This window comes from Halichoeres trimaculatus, unplaced genomic scaffold, assembly GCF_033239565.1.
Source record: "Halichoeres trimaculatus isolate MK-OKI-2021-1 unplaced genomic scaffold, fHalTri1.1 fHalTri1_scaffold_4, whole genome shotgun sequence".
Taxonomy (NCBI): domain Eukaryota; kingdom Metazoa; phylum Chordata; class Actinopteri; order Labriformes; family Labridae; genus Halichoeres; species Halichoeres trimaculatus.
In genome coordinates, this window is record NW_027437182.1 from 27,072,385 (window position 1) to 27,094,859 (window position 22,475).

General features: G+C 40.7%; 3 protein-coding genes across 3 annotated transcripts; 1 reads left to right on the forward strand and 2 right to left on the reverse strand.

The window, feature by feature from the left end:
• Positions 1 to 131: 131 nt before the first annotated feature.
• lmx1a (LIM homeobox transcription factor 1, alpha) lies at positions 132 to 10,764 on the forward strand. Its single transcript, XM_074668742.1, has 8 exons — positions 132 to 301; positions 861 to 1,041; positions 6,502 to 6,722; positions 7,294 to 7,475; positions 7,845 to 7,922; positions 8,258 to 8,336; positions 8,448 to 8,627; positions 10,478 to 10,764. The coding sequence occupies exons 2-8, from the start codon at positions 863 to 865 to the stop codon at positions 10,618 to 10,620; spliced, it is 1,062 nt and encodes a 353-aa protein (XP_074524843.1). The 5' UTR covers positions 132 to 301; positions 861 to 862; the 3' UTR covers positions 10,621 to 10,764.
• Positions 10,765 to 13,870: 3,106 nt separating this feature from the next.
• Positions 13,871 to 18,393, reverse strand: selp (selectin P). Its single transcript, XM_074668205.1, has 13 exons — positions 18,299 to 18,393; positions 18,072 to 18,150; positions 17,603 to 17,989; positions 17,403 to 17,510; positions 17,099 to 17,284; positions 16,833 to 17,024; positions 15,904 to 16,089; positions 15,487 to 15,672; positions 15,187 to 15,372; positions 14,812 to 15,000; positions 14,535 to 14,723; positions 14,205 to 14,327; positions 13,871 to 14,103 (listed from the first exon to the last, which is right to left on the reverse strand). Exons 2-13 carry the CDS (start codon positions 18,148 to 18,150, stop codon positions 14,039 to 14,041), a joined length of 2,076 nt encoding a protein of 691 aa, XP_074524306.1. The 5' UTR covers positions 18,299 to 18,393; the 3' UTR covers positions 13,871 to 14,038.
• A 376-nt stretch (positions 18,394 to 18,769) lies between these two features.
• On the reverse strand, positions 18,770 to 21,042 carry LOC141788980 (L-selectin). Its single transcript, XM_074668207.1, has 6 exons — positions 20,702 to 21,042; positions 20,519 to 20,623; positions 19,323 to 19,502; positions 19,133 to 19,222; positions 19,017 to 19,038; positions 18,770 to 18,898 (listed from the first exon to the last, which is right to left on the reverse strand). Exons 1-6 carry the CDS (start codon positions 21,039 to 21,041, stop codon positions 18,856 to 18,858), a joined length of 780 nt encoding a protein of 259 aa, XP_074524308.1. The 5' UTR covers position 21,042; the 3' UTR covers positions 18,770 to 18,855.
• Between the last annotated feature and the right edge of the window lie 1,433 nt (positions 21,043 to 22,475).

The window sequence follows — 22,475 nt, forward strand, 5'->3', positions numbered from 1 at the left end:
CAAACACACACGCGGTCAGAAAGTGTGAGACAGAGGAAAACAGAGAGAGAAGAGGGAGGGAGGCGGAGAGGTAACCGGCACCTGCACATGGAGGAACTTTCTCTCTCTCCTCTTCCCGTTCAGTCCTAACAGGATAACTGATAGATAAATCGCCAATAACAGAGACACGGGGAAGGTGTTTATCTCTCTGCTGAGGACAGAAAGTTGCAGCAGGAGTCCCTAAAGCCGGAGATGCTCTGAGAGGGACCCAGAGCAGAGAACCCAAATACTTTTACCACCGACATAAAGCTCCCGTTTTAAGGTAAAAGGCTTCTTCAAATCTATAAACAGTAGACTTAGAACAGCAATTCATTTTTTTTTCTATCAATAACGCCCTTTCTAAAAGTCTACTAAATCATTTAATTTTATACTACTTAAAAAAAGAAAAATATCTGCTTTGGCAAATGTGTTAAAACTTGATAAAATTGGAGCGTTATAACGTATTAGTCACTAAGAAAATAAACTAACTCTTTAAAATAGGCTATGTATTTAATTTGGGCGTTTGATTTCCTGAACCATTCCTGAAACATGTGAGTCAAACAGACTTAATTTATTTGTTGCTCACAGTGCTGGTTACACTTTTTAGTAAACAAATGTCATTTTCCCCCCTTTTCCCTCATCTGAACTAAAATCAATTTTTTAGTGTAAAGCTGTTTGTTAAATAAAAAACAGTTTCACACAATTCTGTTGTGGTGATAAGTTTATCAAATTATTATCTCTGTAAACTGTTGTTTTGTGACCCCTCCATCAAACTTCGTTCAGCTGCGTCCTGCTTTACGGAAAAGTCTTCTAATATAATTAAAGGATTTCCATGGTTGCAGATATGGATCAGAGGGCAGTGTGTGCCGGATGCCACCGGCTGATCTCGGACAGATTCCTGCTCAGTCTCTCTGACGGACTCTGGCACGAGGAGTGTGTGCGGTGCGCCGCGTGCGGGGACGCGCTCACCAACTCCTGCTTTCTACGGGACCACAAACTTTACTGCAAGAGGGATTACGCTGAGTGAGTCGTGGATATATATTATTCTTTTATATTCAAACCTAAAAGTGACAAAACTTGGGCTCAAATTTTTGCCTCATGTATAGAAGTGTGACGAGATTTTACTGATGACACAAACCTGTTTCTGGTTCTTTGGAATTTTTAGTGTCATTTATTCAGAAAGAGTATCTTTAATGACCATTTCACCTCTATTGAAATCTTCTTTGGAAAAAATGTGTAAAGTTCCAAAATCACACCTGGGGCGAATCAATTTCTCTCTTTAATAGTTAAAAATCAATGACATCCTTATCTCATTTATCAACAGCCTTAGCACATGCATATCTTACAGAAAATCGTTTAAACTTTAGTTTTCATAAGAAAAAAATCTTTATAGTACAAACATCAGCTTCCAACTATTTTATAATATTCTTTAAAAAAAAATCTTATTACTACTATTATGCACACCATATTCTATCTTTTTGGCTCAAAGTCAGGAGTTATTTTGGGTTATTCAGGTAATTTTAACAACAGAACCTTTGTCCAGATCTGACCTTGACAAAGAACATGTGAGTATCGTTTGTGTGTGTTTTAGGGAGAGAGAGAAGTAGAGAGGGATGCAGGGGCAGGAAGAGTAGGAGAACTAATGATTTCTCTTTATTGTACCTTTTTAGAAGAAGGTAAACAATTTCACCATTTTATTCTACACTTGTGTGTAATTTATAGTTAAAGAATAAGGCAGCGTGTGTGGGACAGTTACATATTCAGCGTTAGTTGACTTCAAGGAAACTTGGCACAGCACACCCAGAGAGCAAGGTGACTAGAGGAGGAAGGGGTGGTGAGGGAGCTGGAATGTGAGAGCACTTTTGGATAGTGGACGGACACACACACACACACACACAAGCATGTGCACACGATCAAAATAACACAGTCACACCTTTACACACAAACATTCAGTAAACACACATACAGCACACAACCAGGGGTAGAGCTCAACTGACACATTGTCAAAATGTGTTAAAATTTGGAGGCCCATCGGCGTGGCAACTGCAAGCTGGGGACAACATATGGTCTAGTCGCTAAGGCACCCCCCACAAAACTCTCACCAGCATCACCCACAGCCGCCCACTGCCTCATCCTCTCTTTCTTCCTCCCAAATATGCTCTCACCTAACGAGCCAGATCAAAGCTGCACCCTGAGCTCACATTATTGCTGAACAATTTAATGATCACGGATCTGCCAAAACATGAAATGTTATCACTTCTTTAAGGAGCTCACTGTTTTCAAGTTTTTAGATTTACGTACTTCTTACTTAGTCTAAGTTTATTGGAAGACTTTTTGTTTTTTTTTTTGGTTTGTTTTTCTGTAGTTATAAAGCAAATGCCAAATGTTTCTAGCCGTTCCATTTGTTTGGTTAAATACCCAAAGTTTGGATAAGATTTTTGTTTGTTTTGTTTGTTTATTTTGATCCCGACTGACTTTGCACAACAGAATCTCATTATATAATATTTTAAGGCATTGTACCATATCTAAGTGGTCATAATTTATTTTTATTGTATCTTACTCTGTGGTATTATCGATAACATGTCAGGCATGTTTGAAGCCTGCGTTCTTTAAAATTTCCTTGAGTTTATGGGCAAACATTTATTTTCACAAAATATTTTCTTTTGCTTTTGCTCAAACAGGAAAGGTGAGCAACAGAAAATGAAGAACAAAATTAAAAAGGAAAAATCACATAAAAAATAAGTTGCACAAATTTAGGATTAAAGACTACTCCCTTTGTACCTAATCACAAAGAAAAACATAAAAGATAAATGGTCATCCATAGACGTTACGTGTGTGTCTGTTTTGTACTGACTATCAGCTGATCGGTGTTAAACTCAATTTTAATAAAGTCTGTAAAGTTTTCATAAAGTTATCAGTGCAGTACATATTTCAAACTCAAGATGCTGCATCCCCCATTCAATTTTTATAACAAAACTCAAATCTTAGCGGTTCCCCTAAGCACTCAAACTTAAGTACTTAGCATGGGGTGATAACACTTGGCTGAATTGCAGAGAATTGGACTGAGGGGTAATTAGGAGAGCAGAGCCATATGTCAGAGGGTCTGCTGCATTCCTACAACAGAGACCAATGCCGCTGGTGTGAACTTATTTTGGGGGACAGAGCGCTCCATGAGCCCTGGCGTTATGTGCTGTGGCATCTGGAAGGCTCGACTCACAGCAGCCCGTGTGTCGAGCGATGGGACGACGCCCAGCCGACCGTGAGTTATCTGACCTGACCAATTAGCAGGAGGCCGGGTGCCAGAGCTCTGCCTCTGAGCTCTCCCATCACCACCTTCCTGCTCCATCCTTGTGTGTGGTTACAGCTCCTTATTACACATGAGCACTGCTTTTGTCTACCATGAGGGTTTTTAAAAACTGTGCCAGTGTTTCTCTCTCAGTTCAAACTGTGTACAGCTCCCTCCCTTTCATATGATCCAGCGTGTGAAGCCAGCTCGTAAGTGTCGATTATTTCATACTGTGACAACATTTGTTTCCTAACACGCTGGAGCTCCAGTCTGAGTTTGGCCTGTTTTCTCCTGTGCGTATGTGCTGATAGACCACCGGGTTTGGCCTGTTCATGGAAGCTCAAAGACGATAATGCCAAAATATGCTGAACAGAAAAGGGTACATTGTGCATCATCAAAAATAAAGATGTAACAGGACAAACGCAACTTTAATCCAGCTTCTTTCCAATTTCAAGCAAAAAAAGAATTGATAAAAAACAAATCACCAAATTAAAAAACTAGAAAAGCACTCAGAGAGCACAGACCCCCACCAAGCATATTGTGATTGTCACGCAACACTTAAGTCTTAGCTGCAGGTTTGTACGATCATTTGTTTCCTGACAGTGTTGAAAACTATGATGACCCAGTACATATTTCATATTCCAGATCTTAATACCCAGGATATTGCCAGGATCTGGATCCTACTTTTAAATCTGTCAGAAATTATGGTGACCTTGTTTTGTATTGTTTTGCAAAGCAATCCGACCATTTATGGTGGAGTTATATACACATATGCTGTAGCCCGCCCTATCTCACAATGATACAGAATCCTCCAAAAATTCTGGATCCAGACGGTGATCAGTCTTAAGAGTTTTTCCACTTTTAGAAGCTATTATGATTGCAGATCTTAATGATTTGAAGCATTTGTTATTGCTAGTCTTCAGAAAAAAAGCATTCAAAAAAGGTATTTGGAATTATAATAACATAAACGGTATAATGATTTGGACTTTAGGTTTGAGAGAAAGCTTCTTGCAATATAAGATTTTGAAGAATTTGTTTCATGATAAAGTAAACTATTAAGTTTTGTAAGAGAAGTTTAAAACCAAAAGCAGACAATGTCCCTGTGAGTTGAATAGCCATGTTGTCTGACCTGTAGCAGACACTCTGCACTCCTGTGTAATGTGATGTTCAGGTGTCGCAGATCGTCTGCAGATTCAGCTCAGCCAAGCGGTTCAGTGGACAGGTGAACTGGACATCAGATTGGTCATCGGTTCAGCAACCTGACTGTCAGTGCACTTGGCCCGCCGATCTCTATCTGATACACACTGTGTTACGGTGTGTGTTGGGGGACTGATCCAGGTTAACCTGATCCAGAAACAGGATCTGTACCTCTGCATGTCCACTGGACCAGCAGTCTGTTGGCTTGACTTCTAAAGGCCAGCACTGAGGTCACAAGAGGAACAATAAGAGAGGCTATCATCCTCTGGACTAAATGTGTTTGTTAAAGTGCATCAACTTTTAGAGTGCCTGACTCTGGCCGTGTCTGCGTGCAGGAGCTGGGATTTTGCTGACTTATTTCTCCATTATGATCGTGTCACTAATTGCAATGACTAAATCCAGCGTGACTGAGTGTTCCCGCTCTCCGACCATGGCCTCTGAACGCCAATCACATCAGCGGAAACTCTGAAATATTAAACACCTTGCGCTGCTCCATAAGTATGGGAGGTACTCTTACCTTTGCATTAACAACGCTTAGGAATACTTGTTGTAATGAGACAAACAGGACAAGGCGCATAATGGAAAAGCGATTCTCGAAATATAAGAACACTAATGCGCAGGGTTTCCCTATCGCTGCCATGTAGCATTAGCATCACATTGAGACATTAAATGAAGTACTCTGCTGTATCATAGAGAAACGTTCAAATATTTCCTCCACTACACTTCCTGTGAAAATGTTTCCTGGATGCATCTTGTGTTGCCACAGGCACGCACATACCACGGATGGTATGTTGGCCATATTAAAGCACATACCACTGAGGCTGTGGAAGAAACAACTCGGACAGGTCAAGCAACTCGTCTGACCCTCCTGAGCTGCTGGGAAGAGGCTTTAGTGTCTCCCCAGCGACCCCACAGCAACAAGGAGAGGTCTGAGAAATGTTTGACTTCAGGATGTGGAAGCTCCAGACCCTTTACAGGGATACCCCACCCCTAGCGTTTGCTCGGTTTTCTAGTAAACACTAGGCACACTTTGTGTCGCAGAGACAAGAACAGAAATTAGAATAAAATGAAAATAAACTACAATATTTTTAAAAAATGTGGGGTTTTTTTCCTGGACTAAATTTATGATAAAAAGAGTATTGAGAATACAGTTTTTCTTGCAGTAAACAGTAAGATGATGCCTGAGGTTGGCCCAGCAGAAGCCCAACACATGATAAACACTAATTTTTCTCACTTGTGCGAGTACCTGAAATCAACTCTCCTTCTACTCCTATGTGGAGACAAAGTCATGAAGTAAAAAGCCGATCACTTTCTCATGCCTCTGGGCAGACTGCTCTGGTGACCCAGTCAGGACTGAGACAAACACCAGCTCCAGAATGATGACGCATCATCCTGCGTGACAGACCCAAAATGTGGCGGTGTCAGCCAGCGGACAATGGTCCTGCTGCTCGGGGGCTGGCTCTGTCTTTGTCCCGCTCTGGTTAAGCAGACTTAGGGATAATTCCACAGATAATTCATGGGACCAGTGGCTCAGCCTCTCCCACCGAGACATCTGATTCCCCCCCTCTGCCTGGAGCCATGGCCTGCCGAGAGCTTTTCTCTCGCCTCCCCAGGAGCACAGCCTCGGACACGGCAGCCGGAGCCACGGCAACAGTCTCTGAGGCTGAGCCCACCAGTGCTGGTTGCCAGGCGCTAAGATGCACACCCGCCATGCTGTGGGTATGTGTCTGCGCGGCTGGGGCAGTGGGAGAAGAGGGGAGGAGGGAGAGTCAGGTTGGCAGTTGTTTTGAGTGACAGCTCGACTCAGCAACATTCCCTGAGTCAACCAAGCTTTTTCTTCTTCCCCCTCCTGACAGAGAGGGATCTTCAAGTGTCCCAGCTTTTACTCCAACTCTAGTCACACAAACAAAAGCACAACTCAGAGTTATTTGCTAACCACTCTCAATTTCTCTCTGCTCTCTCCCCTGTAAACCCCCAACTCTCCTTCCCCCTCCCTGCAGTCTGTTTGCCGTGCGCTGTGGGGGCTGTGCGGAGACCATCTCCCCCGCAGAGCTGGTGTTGCGTGCAGGGGCTGCTGTGTTCCACCTGCGCTGCTTCACCTGCAGCGTTTGTTCCTGCCGCCTGCAGACTGGAGACCGCTGCGTCCTCAGGGAGGGACAGCTACTGTGTGCCAGAGACGACTACCACCAGTGTGTGGCCAGCCCGGCCTCCTCCAACACAGGTGTGTGTTTGTGTTTTTGTGTATGCTCATCTCTTTGAGTTTTTAGTGCAGTTTTACAACTCATATGCGTACTGTTATGCACAGCTAACTAGAAATCTGGGACATTTTTAAGGTAAAAGTTAACCTGTGGCTAAAAAAAGATGTGAAATATTCACATTTTTAGATCAGGTTGAAAACTTGAAAGCAGTGCCATCATCAATTATCATCTACAGTGGTTTAAAAAAAGACTCAGGGAACAGCTCAGTTTCTAGCAACCCTGCGCTGAAAAAAGCTATTTTATATTGTATAAGACATTGTTAAGAACCTTTTATTTTGATGTTTAAGATTAGAGCTACTACTACTGTGGTTTCTATCTTTTAATACAAACTAGTGATCCTGTGGCTTTAGGAGGATCAAGGTTGTTCAAAAATATTCTGGGGAAAAACATATTGGACGTGGATTGGCCAAATTAAAATACTCCTTTTCAGTAAATAACTATATGCGTCTGATGACTACAATATCTGAGTCTGATTTGATGAGTTTTGATGATATATTTTGGTCGCTCATTCTCTGTCTTGTCTTTTCCCCTCAGTTAAAAGTGATGAGGAGGAGGAAGAAGAGGAGGAAGAGGAACCTGGGAGGATGACAGGCAGGCGAGTCAGATCAGAAGATTTGGACAGCAAACGGCCCAAAAGGCCACGCACTATTCTGACCACTCAACAAAGACGGACTTTTAAAGCCTCTTTTGAGGTCTCAGCCAAACCCTGCCGGAAGGTAAAAAACTTTATTTCTGTATTATTGCATGGTTGTTCGATCTCTCTTTTTTTAAAAATGTTAAATTCATGATATAAAGTTTGTTTTTGATATTACACTAAGCAGCATCATGGAAGCTTAAAAGCAGGTTCATAGAGTTACCTTTGAAGTCTACTTAAAAAACCATGACAGTGAGCTTCTGCCATAAGCTACAAAGAGGAAAAAACAGCCAACCTCACACTGTGACAGTAAATGTGTATTTTATAAATATTTAGGCTTTCCATCGTGTTTGACTAGGACTGTTTTTTCTAACCTTCAAATAACCTCTTTTTCTGATTTTCTATCCTCCCCCTTCCCCCTCCCTCCTTCCCTCCTGTATCTTGATCCAAGGTAAGGGAGACCTTGGCAGCAGAGACTGGTCTGAGCGTCCGGGTGGTGCAGGTCTGGTTCCAGAACCAAAGAGCCAAAGTAATACATAGTGCACACACACTCACACACTGACACACATGCACACACTCATATGCACTACTAATAAAAGGCCTCTTTCTGCACTGTGTTTGTATGCCAACACAGAAATCAGCCTGGTTATCTGTTCATACAGGAAACTGATGACATCTCACTGGAGATCACTGCAGATTAAAGCCCATATTTCCTCACAAAGTGGGCTCATGTGTGGTTTCCCTGCGCCACTGAAAGATGTCCTTTGCCTCACTGTTAATACTTTGCAATTGAGTGAACACACTCTTATGCCTGGGTGGCAGAGGAACTGTGGAGTTACATGTGCTTGATATGTGTCTTTTTAGATGAAGAAACTAGCGAGGAGGCAGCAGCAAGAGCAACAGCAGACTCAGGAGCAGCGGGAACACCCAGCTCATAACTCAAGTGAGAAACTGCAACATAGCTGCAAAAGTGTTATATTTTCTAAACAGAGAAAAAAATACTCTGAAAGCTTTGACTGAGCACACCACCTCCTGTGTTTCTTGTACCCCACAGCTCCCTCCCGTGGCAGTCTGACTTCAGAGATCGAGCGCCTGGGGTCCTCTTACTCTCACATGCAGCAGCAGGAGCAGCAGATAGGAATCACCACACTGGAGCAGCAGGACTACGACATGGACCCCTTCAGACAGGGCCTGACCCCTCCTCAGATGCCAGGGGATCACATGCACCCCTACGGTAAACAAAGACCTCTAATAAACATTAGTAGAGAGTCAAACTTTTGGAATCATGTTCTACAAAGTTTTTGTTACTGGTAAAATGATGAATTTAAGCTACTGTAAGAAGTTTTGGGTTGTGGTTACAAAACAAACTGAAACTGATGCCTCAACATGATAACACAGAGCAAGAGACCACAAGCAAGAGCAATGATTAACACTATGTTAATATTTTAAATACTTTGGTAGATTACATTTGAATTTTTTTTAGTTATTTCTTCAGGCTTTTATGCTGTCCCCCCAAAAGCTTTACAGTTAGTACTTAATTCTACTTCTAAATCTACATTGGCCATGAAGTGTAAAACATGACCAAAAAAAGAAAAAAAAAGAAAACAGGACAACAAAAAGACACATGAAAGCCATAGGGGAAACGGAAAATCAACATTAACAACAAAAAAGAAAACACAGTGTTTTTTTTTCTTGTTGCTGTTTTTTGATTTTGCACGGCAAAGCCACTGCATCTAGCAGTAAGGCATTCAGTCAGATTACACGCTCATGTAAAAAAGATGTGATGTACATCTTGGCCTACAGGGGGCACTGAAGCTAACATGAAATGGAAAAAAACGCTCATAGTAGCTCTGAGACTTTAAAATGACATAATGTGTTAGATCAGTTAAATGAAACAGAATAAAATAAACACTAGATTATTTTTATGTCCTGTATTATTTTGAGTTGTATATAGCGCCTTTTTTAAACCAATTGCAGATGTATTCCTGATTTCACTGTCATTTGTAGCAAGAATCAGACTGTTGTTACAGCTCTTCAAGGTACATCTTTACTTATACAGAGATACTACACATACAATACACTGGGTCAAAAAGGCAAAGTTAATGTAGTTAAGACTGAAGTAGGGCTGAACGATTTTGGAAAATAATCTAATTGCAAAATTTTTTAGGCCATTATTGTGATTGCGATTATTTACTCAACACAAGCAAAAAAAAGTTCTATAGTATGACCAACATGACAAAGGGTGCTGTCAATATATAAACAATTCTTTCCTGTAGGCCAGGTCTACATGTTATGATAAAATGAGATTAACTGATGCATGAATTGATTCAAATAATGTATCTTCATTTAACTAATACAATCACAGCAGAATATTGACTGGTTGATTTAACTTTGAGCCTTATAGACTTGTAATACTATTATCATTATTTCCGTGAATAAATCAGAGAAAGGAACAAAGCACATCCTCTATTCTATGATCTTCACACTAAATAAAGCGTAGAAATGGGAATACAACCAGATCTCTAGCTCAACCACTGAAACATGTCAACATGTGGAGTGCACTTTTTTTGTAAAATAAAAAAGGAGCACTGTGTGAACATAAATATTAAAAGTATTAAAATCTTACTGATTCCTCATCAGTAACAAAACAAGAACTAAAGTGCAGTAATGTTAAAAAAAAAAAAAAAAGGTTCGGCTCAACCACTGAAATCTGAACGCGTGGATTGTACTTTTGAAATGCACTTTAAAGCTTTTTGGGGGGGGATTGTAGCCTTTGCAATTTGAAAATTTCATTCTATTTCATTGCGATGTCGGTTTAAATTTGATTAATTGTTCAGCCCTAGACTGAAGTGTTCTGGACGTTCAAGTTCACTGTACATATGGATCTTACCATATTCATAATGCAACGCAACAGCATTTTAACTCATTTCAAAATTATGATATTACTTCTAAAATACACTTTCTCAGATGAAGTCAAATAATTTTAGAAATTTCAACCATGGATTTTACAGGGTGAAGCTTAACTTATTATGGAGATGCTTTTAGCTGGATTTCCCAGTAATAGTGATGTTGTGTCTTTTCTAGGTTTCAAAGGTCTCTACAGTGACTTGGATAGAGACCCTCTATATCACATGACTGACACCGACTGCCTGTCTCTGGGTGACTCCTCTCTGCTCACCCCTATTGACCGTCTCTACTCCATGCAGGACTCTTACTTCACCTCCTGAGGGAGGAGATCAGATTGATCCGTCTACTCCGTACCATGCACAAGTACACTGAGGTGGTTGCAAAGCCACTGCCAAGGGGACGTGGGTAGACTGTGATACCTTGCAATATACCATGCTCACCTCCATGTAAACACGAATACACGACTGCCTCTTATGCTTTACGGTCCCGCTGTACACACAGACTGTGTATGCACGATACTTTCTGACCTCTCTTACTATGTTTGAATGTTGGTTATAAGATTATATCTGCATCTACAAATGTACATAGCTGTTTGGATGTGTATTTGTATTTATTCTTACAATGTGTGTATGCTGATTAACTTGAATGAATCAATGAATAAATAATGGTAATGTTACTGTGAGTACTTCATATGGAGTCAATATACAAAAGCAGGCAGATTTTTCATAAAGATGGGGTATTCATGCTGAGGGTTAAAGCCAGGTCAGTCCATCCTCGGTTCTAATCGGTCCAATCTAGGTGACAGGTCAGTGAGGCATCTTCCCCTGGCTGTCGGGCGGATCATCAGATTGTAAAACCCTGGGCTGTGACAGCTGTATGGGTCAGTGGCAGGTAAGCATCACATCCCCGCCGCCATCATCAACGCTCACATTGTGCTCCTCACGGTCAAAGGCCCTCGCTGCATTTTTCTGCCTTTTCCTTCCTCTAGTCTAAGCACACAGGATTGGGGAGTGGGGGACCACCCAGGCTCTGTGCCCAGCAGGAATGCACCTATCCTGGGGAAGGAGGTTGAGAAAACCCTCAAGACAACGAAGGGGCTGAAAGCTGTGTGAGGGGAGAATGCCCAGGGTGACACTGAGATATGAAGCCCCCACTGTATGCAATGCCTCCTTGCCCCAGCCATGAACCCTCTCCTGGACCCGTCTCATCTTTCCCACTATGAAATCAGACCTTCCAGAGCAGAGAGCGCAAGTCAACGGTCAGGAACAATCTAACTGTCTGTCACCGAGGTATGCCACTGCCAACCAGAGCTCAAGAAGTGTGCAGAACAGTATATAGAGTGTGTGCTTTTTGAGTCTGCCTCTGTATCTGTGTCTGTATCTGCTTTAGGTGTCTTTGGGGTGCATGTGTTTGAATGAAAATCACTCTGTAGTGTGGGTTCCTGTCCTTGTACTCCAGGAAGAAAGGCCAGACTTATGCACTATCAGGGAAAGAAGCCAAGGTGGTCACCTGCAGGTCTTTTTCCTTCTCGTGCACAAGTCTGTGCACAGTTGGCTTGCATATGTGGCTGCCAGCAGCAGTGGGTGGCGAGAAAAAATGATCAAACCATGATCATACAGCCACAGCAGGTAGCAATAACCTCATTATTATTCTGACGGTAGCCAAACACTTCTCTGTCAACAGTTTGGTTATTTATTGCACCCCTTATGCCAAGCACAGGCCACAAACCCTCTGTCTTTTAACTGCTTTAATTGGCTTCATGCTGTTGCAGCGCCAAGACAGATGCACACGCTTTGCTGAAGATACTCCATTGGCCTTTTGCAGCATTTAAAGTCTCAGGGTAAAGCCTACATTTAACACTCAGGAAGAATAGGGTACCAGACAACAGCAATACTGCACTTAACATGAATGAGACACAAATAAGTAAGAATAAAATGCAAATTTTTAACCAATACGAGTTTTGATTCTGCTCATTAAATTCTGCGCTGAGGTTCATGGCTGGTGATGCAGTGTCAGATGTACAAATTTATGAGCAAAACAAAGGGCGAAGCAGCCTGACTTAACAAACTTGTATATCAGCAGGTTTTGTTCTGACCTGGTGTTTGAAGCAGACCTTTAAGCTCCGGTGTCGGTCTTCCTTTACTGAGTATATCCCGCTTTGATTAGTAGTCCAGCTTAGAGAATTTTTTTTAACGTTACACAAACAGCTGCCATGTTTGGTTTTCATCTGGAGCAAAATTTCAGCATGAAAAGACTGCAACGGCTTAAATCGTTTTGGAATTACAGCTAGCTACGTCTCTGCGTAGAAGAACGGCAGCAACGTGAATCTGTGAGCTCAAGTACGCCCCCCTTCAGTGAGGGCAAATACTATCTGTTATACAGTCTACAGTCTATGGTTTCATCCCACGGTTTTCATCAGCATATTTGACGTGTAACTTTCAAATTTTTAATACATTAGCCTGATTATTAAAAAAAAAAAAAAAAAAAATTCAGAGTGCATTTTACAATGTTTCTGAAAACATATCGGAGGCCTGAAGAGAGACAGAAACAGGCACGAGCTAACACAACACCGGCCCGTTAGAAATAGGCAAAGGCGCTGTGGCCTCCAGGGGGCGCCACAAAATCATTTGGGGAAAAAAAAATCAACTTTAATATTAAATTTTATCAAAACTAAGTAAAGATACTGTAATGAAGCATCTGCATTTGTTATCTGGCTTAATGTACTGCTAACTTGATACCTTGCTTCTGAGCGATTAGCCTCAACATGATATGCTAGTAAATGACCAGTTTTGGTATTTCTGTTGCTAGGCAGCATGGAGGGCTCCTACCGTTACTTATCATTGGTAAGGATTAAACCTACAGGCCAGGTGTTGTTTTTGTCGCTTTTTGTCAATATTGATAATCTTAACGTATTTTGCCCGTAAATTTGATCAGGAAATACGCAAAAACAGCAAATTTTACTGTGTCATCAAGGACATTGTTTGAATAAAAAATAAAAATAGTTTAAAGCTCAGACCAGTGAACTAGAACATAAAAAAATATTTCATTACTGGTAATTTTTTACTCTTTAGGCTCTGCCTCATCTGCCTCCCCTGACCGCATGTTCCGAATACAGTGGCTACAGTGGGGTGAGGAATTACCCCTCAATATGGGATCCGTGCCCAGTCTGACACGTTGATAATAGATCACCTACTTACCACTCTGTGACAGGGGCTTTCTGGCTATTAAATGTGCTAAACTCACACTTTGTGGCACTTTGGCAATCTCAGAGGTTTTCTGCCATATCCCCACTTGACCCCCTGCCCCCCTGCCCCACTCTTATCAAAGTTCCTGCTGAAAGGTAAGGTTAAATGGGCAGCACCAGCAGACCAGGGTCACCACATACTGAGCCCTATGACACAGAATGACTTTTATACGATCAAAGTGGAGTAATTGAGTCATTAAAAGGAAATGAAATAAATTAAGGAGCAAAAATTGTTGATAGTTTATTGACAAGCAATATACAAGCAGAACAAAAAGCAAGACATATATTCTTTTTTAATAATTAATGGGATTTAAGAGAGAGTCTGCATGAAAAACATCTAAAGTACTCTTCATTATTTAATTATGTTTAATCAATTTCATTATTTAGAAATAAACTGCATCTAGAAGAAAGCTTGAGATAATAACATCCATTAAATGTGAGTATTTAAAGATATTTACTTTAAAAAAATTAAGTCTTAAAAAACAACCAAAAAATCAAAACTCAAACGCTGGATTGTCTCTGTCGCCCCACACTGGTGCATCAGACACGATTGGATTTTCTGCAAAGGTAAGAATAACAAATATATATAAATTATAAATGCTGCCCACAATGTGCTGTATGTGTTTGTATAAGATTGCAAAGACAGTTACAGAAAGTCACCTCCTCTCTTTAACTGCATCATTATCAAGAAAACCAGACCAACCAGAAGAAGAGGCACAACAACAGCTGCTGCTCCTATACCGGTATACATCAGCAGAGCTGCCCCCAGTGGCATACCTTCGGCTGAGACACCGAAAGATCACAGTTATGTCACCCCAAGAACAGTTAACTTATTAACTCAACTATATCAACTTAAGTACAAGAAAAATATATAATAATAATAATAATAATAATAATAATAATAATAATAATAATAATAATTATACGTTAATAATAATAATAATAATAATAATAATAATAATAATAATAATAATAATAATAAAAAATTACCCATGCAGTATGGAAGAGTGTCATTCCAAAATCCACTCGAGGAGCAAAACAGCATCTCTGTCCCATTCATAGAGTATCCCTCTTTACAGGTAAAATGACACTGAGAGCCAAAACTGTATTCATCCAGAGGATTTGAGCAGTTCATGGAAAGTGTCAAAGACAGGGCTTGAAATGCACCACACTGTACAGCTAAAAGGTGAGGAGGAAAGAAATTTTAATGACTCAATCGGATCACTAAGACAAAACTTGTAATTAAAAGCTCATTCTGTACACTTACGCTGACATGCGGGTAGATTGTGACTCCAGACACCTGACTGGTTGCATCTCAGGGTTGGCTTTCCTCTCAGCCTGAACCCTTCGTTGCATTCAAAGTCACAGAGGGAGCCAAAACTGAAAGGAGAGTGCGGATGGCTACAATTCATCTTCCCATGATGTGGAGCTTTTGCCAGTAGAGGGCATGGTTGTGCTACGAATAAAGTCAAACAAATGAGCACAAGTTTAGACTAAGATCCCTTGAACTGAAGCAAAGTGGTAAAAAGAGATGTCTCCAACAAGACTTAAATATTCTTGGGATAAGTAAATGCAAAAGTGGGTGTGAGTCTTTCTTCTTAAGTTTATCACAATCAACAAATAAAGAATAGATTTATCTCACCTGAACAACGCGGCCTGTCTGAAGTCCACTTGCCCAGAGAAGAGCAATTTGTTTCAGCAGTCCCATTCAGGATAAAGCCTTTGTTACAGCTAGATGTACATCGAGAAGCAAAACTGAACTCTCCATGTGGTTTTGTGCAAGATAAGGAGCCATGAGAGGGGGCACTCAGAGAGGGACATTTCTTAGCTGGAGGTGAGGAAACGGAGCAAGAGACAGGCATTTTAAGCATGTCAAGGTCAGTAAATCTAAACCATTAAACAAAGAGGACTCAGATTGACAAACTATCATAGACAAATATACCCAAGCAATGAGGGGTCTCTGTGCTCCATCTGCCCAAAGAGGTGCAGTTTATGTCTGCAGTCCCATGTAGGACAAAGCCGTCATCACAGGTTGATGTGCAACGAGAGCCAAAATTGAAGTCTCCATGAGGACCAGTGCAAAAAATTTCACCATGAGATGGGGAGCTCAGAGTGGGACATGTTTTAGCTGGAAAGTAAACATGTAGGACACAACAAAAATATAAATTAGAGATTTTGAGTGGCATACAAGTTCTCCACAACCCATGAAATTCAAGATTTAATGCTTATTAAGCATATTCTCAGAGTAGTTTCACAGAAAAGATATGATACAATGTTGTGTGACATGACACAGTGTTAGTGTAAAATAGGACAGTTACCAAAAACTGATCATGACAGAGTACAACAGATCATTTTTTACCTGTGCAGTTTGGGATGTGTGTGGTCCACCTGCCCAGAGAAGTGCACTCAGTTTCTGCTGTCCCATTCAGTAGAAAGCCCTCATTACAGGTTGATTTGCACCGAGAAGCAAAACTAAACTCTCCATGGGGACCAGAGCAGCGTAAGGAGCCATCAGCGGGATCTCTCAAATAAGGACATTTCTTTGCTGTAAGATCACAGAGGAGAGACATGCTGGGGTTTTATTTTACTGTGTGTTTTACAAAACAAACATTAAAGCTTGATAAACTTAATTATTATGAAGAGCTCCACTTTGGGCTCAATCTATAATTGATTACACACGCATTGCATGAAAAAAGTATTTTCATTGAAAATTTATTAGCTTAATGAGTAGTGTCGTGGTCATAGTTTCCTGGCAGTTGAGTTCTCACCTTGAGCCACAGGAGAACGGCCAAAAAGTGCCGAAACATGCCATGTTTGCCGTCACAGGAAAAAAAATGTGAGAACTTTTTTTTTCACTGTGTGACACAGATTATCACACAGAACTAACTGCTCTTGTGAAAAAAGGTCTACAGAACATTTGACAAGCACTGTGGGTGCATGAGGTGGGAGTATGAATAAGCATGCTGACATAATTCACAGTCACAGGAAACTCTAACAGGAGACTCACTTGGAATGACAATGATGTTTTCGCAGCATGGGCATAAATAAGTGTAAAGTGAAGTTGTAATGTGATCTGCATGTAATCTGTTTTTCTGTCTAGACCGGTTATGACTAAATACTGGGACAGCCATGTGTGATTTAAGGCAGTGGCCAATCTGTAAATGGGGGGTTAAGAGTTAGAAAAAGTTAAAAACCACAAGACATGAAAATGATCAGTGCTGACATTCAGTCAGATTCAGACAATGTGTCAGTCTTACACTGTATTTTAAAGTATGACAGGTATTTTACCTGTGCATGTTGGGACACTGGCGGTCCACTTGCCGTTGTCCCCACATTGTATCCAGTCCTGTCCCCTGATCTCAAAGCCTTCATCACACGTGACCTTGCAGGTGGAGTTGTAACTGTAAGGTGCTATAGGGTGGCTGCAGTTCATACTGCCTGCACTGATGATGGTCTGGTTTAGAGCTGGACACTGTTTCACTAGAACAGATGGGGAGAGTTGTTTTTCTGGTATCATTGGCATTTGGGTTATTTTTGATTTTCTGTCAGAGTACCTTGGCAAAGAGGAACAGGGTGGTCCCATTGACCGTTGGATTGGCAGAGCAACTGGGGAACTCCCTCTAACTCAAAGCCAAGTTCACACTGGAAACGGCAGGAAGAGTTGAAATGACCAGACCCATAGGGATCAACACAGGAGTGAGAACCTCGTTCTGGATCCAGCAAGGGTTTGCATTCAATTGCTTAAGAGAAAAAAAAGGTTAATAAAAAGTTAGAGAAAGAGGGAGAAGGTTACACTTTTTAACTTTCCACTTAAAGAGGTCATGGGTCATTTAATCACGTTGTGATAATATTACTCACCCTCTTCACACTTTGATCCCTGGAAGCCAGGATGGCACTCGCAGGTGTAGTTCCCGATGGTCTCCACACAGTCAGCATGTGAACTACACGAATGCTGTTTGCAAGAGGCTGCAGATTTACAGAGAAATTCTGATATAAGTTAAAGAAATAAGAAATCATATGTCAGTAATCCATTGGCCAAAGAAACAACAGTGTTTTACCTGTGTAGCAGACAGTTCCCTTCCTCTTGTGACACCCCTCATTGTTCCACTTGCCCGTGTCTGCCTCCCTTTTAACGTAAATCTCCACACAGTCTCGGGCTGGTAACTTATCTGGTTCATTTTGTGCCCAGTTCTGAGCTTCAAGGGGCACCTGCTGTTTGGTTTGAACCCTAATCCACTCCCCATCTTCTCTTTTAACCCCTATCCAGTAGTAGTTTGAGTTGAGCGGCAGCAGATTGTTGAGGAAGTCATTTTCCTCTTTGCTCCTGATGAACACCATGTCAGTATAGTGCTCCTGGCACCACTGACGGGCCTCTGCCCACCTGCGTTTTGGACTGTTGTTGTAGCCGTAGCTCCATGCCTGTGCTCCTCCATTGCTGCTCAGGTCTAAAATTAGGTAAACATACAATGAAAAAAATGGAGTAGTAAAGAAGCATGAAAAGAAATGAACCTGCTAGAGCAGACCGACCTTGAAAAAATAAAATGAGTGTGGCTACCAGCAGAATCTGAGCCAGGCTTAGTAAAGTATTCCCAGATTTCTGCAACATCTGAAAAGACACACAGTGTTATTTGTTATCTGCATATAAGCATGAAAAGACTGACATTATTGTTTTTGAAAATTAATTGAATTAAAAAAGAAATAAAAAGCATCAAAAAACAAAGTTTAGTTATGCAGAATGAATGTAAAATACTTACATTGGCATTTCAGGTGTCTTTAAACCGATCTCAGGCACTCACTCTTGGTGCTGCATTTACAGCGCAGCGCTGATGATTGATGGCCAACTTTTAATTGTCCCTCAGTGAATGAGTCAACACATTTTGTAATATCACTTTTGCTGTAACTTCCTTTCAGGAAGGGCACTAATCCAACACCCATAGCACTTTTGGTACACACACATGCACACACACACACACATTGACCTTGACACACATGAGCACGCACATTAATTGCAACCAAATAAATTTTGTTTTAATAATTTTATTTTTAGTCAAAACACAACAAGCTGCATTTTTAAAATGCTTTTACCAGCTAACATAATAAAACTTGAGAGCAACATTTATCATGTCCATACAGATTCAAAATATACTACAAACAAATATGCTTAGCTAACCAACCATCCCAGCATACAGCCTGTGCTGCAATCAGTTGTTTTGGTTTCTTCTTATACAAAGTGTTTAAATGAACATTTGTTAAACATACTGGTCATTGTATACTTGTTTAAATAAAATATATATTAAGTTTCAGCAGTCCCTTATTCCAGAGCCTCGTTGGATGGACCAAATGCTGCTGGCTGCCTGTGAGGGAGGATTAAACTGATATCAACGGGAAACTCGGCGTCTCAGGAAAGATCTTAGTTTGTTTCTCATACAGCAAAGAACAGTGGCATTGTATTGGGTAGATTTCAACACTCACCTTACTTGAGCAAGTTTCTTTCCTGTAAGAAGTTAACAGGCATACAGATCAATATAGAAGTCTGTTGTAATAACTCTTGCTTGCATAACAGTGACTAAAAATTGAGAAATACAAACTTTTTCTGCGTCTCATCCAGCACAAACAGATGCAGCAGAAGGCTGAGAGCGCTCCACATCCAGCAACAGCAAGCAGAGCCTGTTTGTAGCCTAAAAGAGTTCATTGTTTTAGTGTTTATCATAAGTCAAACCATGTATAATGCTTTTAAAATAACATGTATAACTAAACATATTACTGTCAGTGAATTACTTCTACAAGTAGGTCTTGGGCCGCTCCAGAGCCCAGGCATCCCACAGGTGACATCTGATGGTCCAACCATCAGGAAGCCTGGGTGGCATTTAAACTGACAGGTTGAATTGATGGTCAGGTTTCCCCCAGAGCAGCTCAGGTATCCGTTACTAGGATTAGACAAAGGGGGGCACTGCACAGCTATGGACACAAACAGGTCAAAGTTTGATGGAGGATCCACTGATGTAACATCAACCTCAATCAGTCTGTTGTGAAAACAAAACATTTTTCACTCCATGCTGATGAAAGTATTTTGATGAATGTGGTAGAAGTGATCCTGAGCTGTGGCCTCAGGAAAGGAGGAAGCAGATGCACGGCTTGTGATAACCATGCTTTAAATCAGACAAAAATAACGTATCTCATATTCTGAAGAACACTGCGAGTCAGACAGCTACACAGATGAAATTCTTGGGAAAGAGATCGACCAAAGCTTCCTCAGAAAAGCAAAAGATAATTGAGAGGGAGAGGGGACCCTGAGACAAAAATTCTTCCATGCCCTCATTTCACATGTAGTAACGACCTCATATGACCTTAACCCCTAGATGCCTAATGTCACACATTTGCAACATACCCTGTCAGGTCATGATACTGTTGAAATGACATTTGTGTCCCACTGTTCCCTTTTGATTCATATTCTACACACACCAAGTGTTGTATCAAATGCACTATTTCACAAATAGTTGGTAAGAGGCTAAACCTTTCATATCTGTGAATATAATATAGCTTAGCTGTAACACATATGTGTGTAATATTCAAATAAATGTACAATCCCCACTCAATATAGCATCTGTAAGAATGCAAAACACACAAGAACATTCTTTCTTTCTCTCTCTTTGTATATATAAATGCTTAAATGATTAATTCAAGCAGTAAGGGGTTAAACCTTCAGTAGGTAAATAAGCTTTTTAGCAGTAAGCTCTCTAATAATTTAGCTTTACTTCTAACTTCTTTCAGCTTTTGCTATTACTCTTCAAATAGATTTGTAATGTATAATTTCAGCTACCTCTGCTTATAAGCTGCTTGTGTGATGTATCCCTTACAAAGAAATACAGGTGAAACAAAACAGGTTAGCTGGTAAAAAAAAAAAAATGAAGCAATAAAGCTGTAATCACCTTGTTATTAAAAAAAAAAAAAAAGAAAGAATTCTCTCTTCTCACCTCTTTGGCACCTGTCCCCCTCAAAGCCAGGTTCACAGAGGCAGGTTGTGTTTTCGATGGTCTCCTGACATCTCCCATTTTCACACAACGTTTCATTGCATTGGGCTGTGAAGAAAAAAATAACAACACTGAACCAACGTGTCGCATTTTTAAGCTGCAGCAACCCTCAGTATTTTTATTTACCTTGGTAACAGACAGGGTACTTCTTTTTAGCACACTTCTCATCGTTCCACTTTCCCCGATTTACTCCAAAGTTCACATAGATTTCCACACAAAACTCAGTGCTGTGGTTGTTGTTGGGCTCATCATCCGCCCAGGACTCTTCACCAATCCATGTGCTGTTATTTCCAATCCAGGTCCAGTTTTCGTCCTTATGTTGCTTGGTGATTCCTATCCAGTAATACGGAGCCCCAGTTCTGTTTGGCAGCTTTGACACCAAGTAGTTGTTTTCCTCCTGGCTTTGGATGACCACCATGTCTGTGTACTTGGTCTGGCACCACTCCCTGGCCTGGGTCCAGTTCATGGGTCTCTTGTGGTGGTGATATGTCCAGCCAAAGGTAGTCTCAGCTAGGTAGCAGCCTGTTGTTTCAAGGAAAATAAAGATAATGATAAAATCTCTGTCTCACATCAGAAGATACTTTAAATCTTACATCATGCGTTTGACAGATCACCAAAACTCACCAAGGAGGAAGACAAGTATCAATCTCATTTTTAGTCCTGATGCTGGTTCAAAGTGAGAACCTCTAGTGAGAACAAAAAGTAGTACAGCTAAAGTCATCAAACAAATACTTGAGAGAGAAGCCTCCACCCAGATGTGGTTTGTGAAATGATCTAAAACTCTTTATTTTCCTTATCAGACTACCTCAGCTGTAGAAGTGGTTGTTGCAAGTGTGAGCCAGTGGTGGGCTTTTATATTTCTCTCAAGCTCTTCGGCTCTTTATGGATAATACCTGGATGTTTACGGTACAGACTGACTGTAGGTGGTGAATGATAAATGTACGACTGACTTTTTTTACTTGTTTTATTTAAGCAGACCTTTTGGGAAGTGCCACCTGTTCCTGAGAAAGGTTGAATATGGGGTATATGTAACAATTCCTCACAAAAAAAAGGCTGAATGGGTTTTAGATTGCAGTAGAACATAGTCATGGTCATGAAGCCTGGAATCAAATCACAATCAATTAATTTGCGCTTTCAAACTTTATGTAATCCACAGCGTAAAAATGCTTGGTGTGCATTAAAGTTTCCTACAAAACTCAAGGATCTTTTGGCTTTACTTTTTGTGGCACTGCATTTCTACATCCTGACATTTCTTTTAAGGTCAAACTGTCTACTTGTTGCTTTCACTCAAATGCAAGATTTCATCTTTATTTCTGGTTCGGCTCAAGCGCTGACACAAAAGACTCTGGGTCTTGGGAAACAAACAAATATAAGTGGTGATCTGTAAAAACCATTCAGCTCAGCAGTAAATTGTGTCTCTTCCTTCCTCGCATACCTCTCACTGTTATATAACAACAGACCTCTCCAAACCTTTGTACCTGAGGTCACAGACAAGGACATTAGGGCAGTGATGCATTTCCTCTTCAGCCACTGAGAAAATGCATAATGTCCTTTTGAGTCAGCATAGATACATCTGAAAAATGTGTGGGAATAACCTGGTGTCATGTACATGGCTGATTTTTCAACTCTTGTGCCTGTTTGTTTGTGCAGTTATGGACTGACTTTATGCTTTATGAACAGTATTTTTACACTGGCTCAAACTGAAGTTTCTTACATCCTTTCTGCGCACAAGTGATCTTTCCACATTTGTCCCCATTTTTCACCATGAAATGTTCATTTTTCAAAGAGGGATGAAGGGATTATTATTATTGTTTTTATTATTATTATTTATTTATTTATTGCATTTTTTGAATAATCATTATTATTATTATTATTATTATTATTATTATTATTATTATTA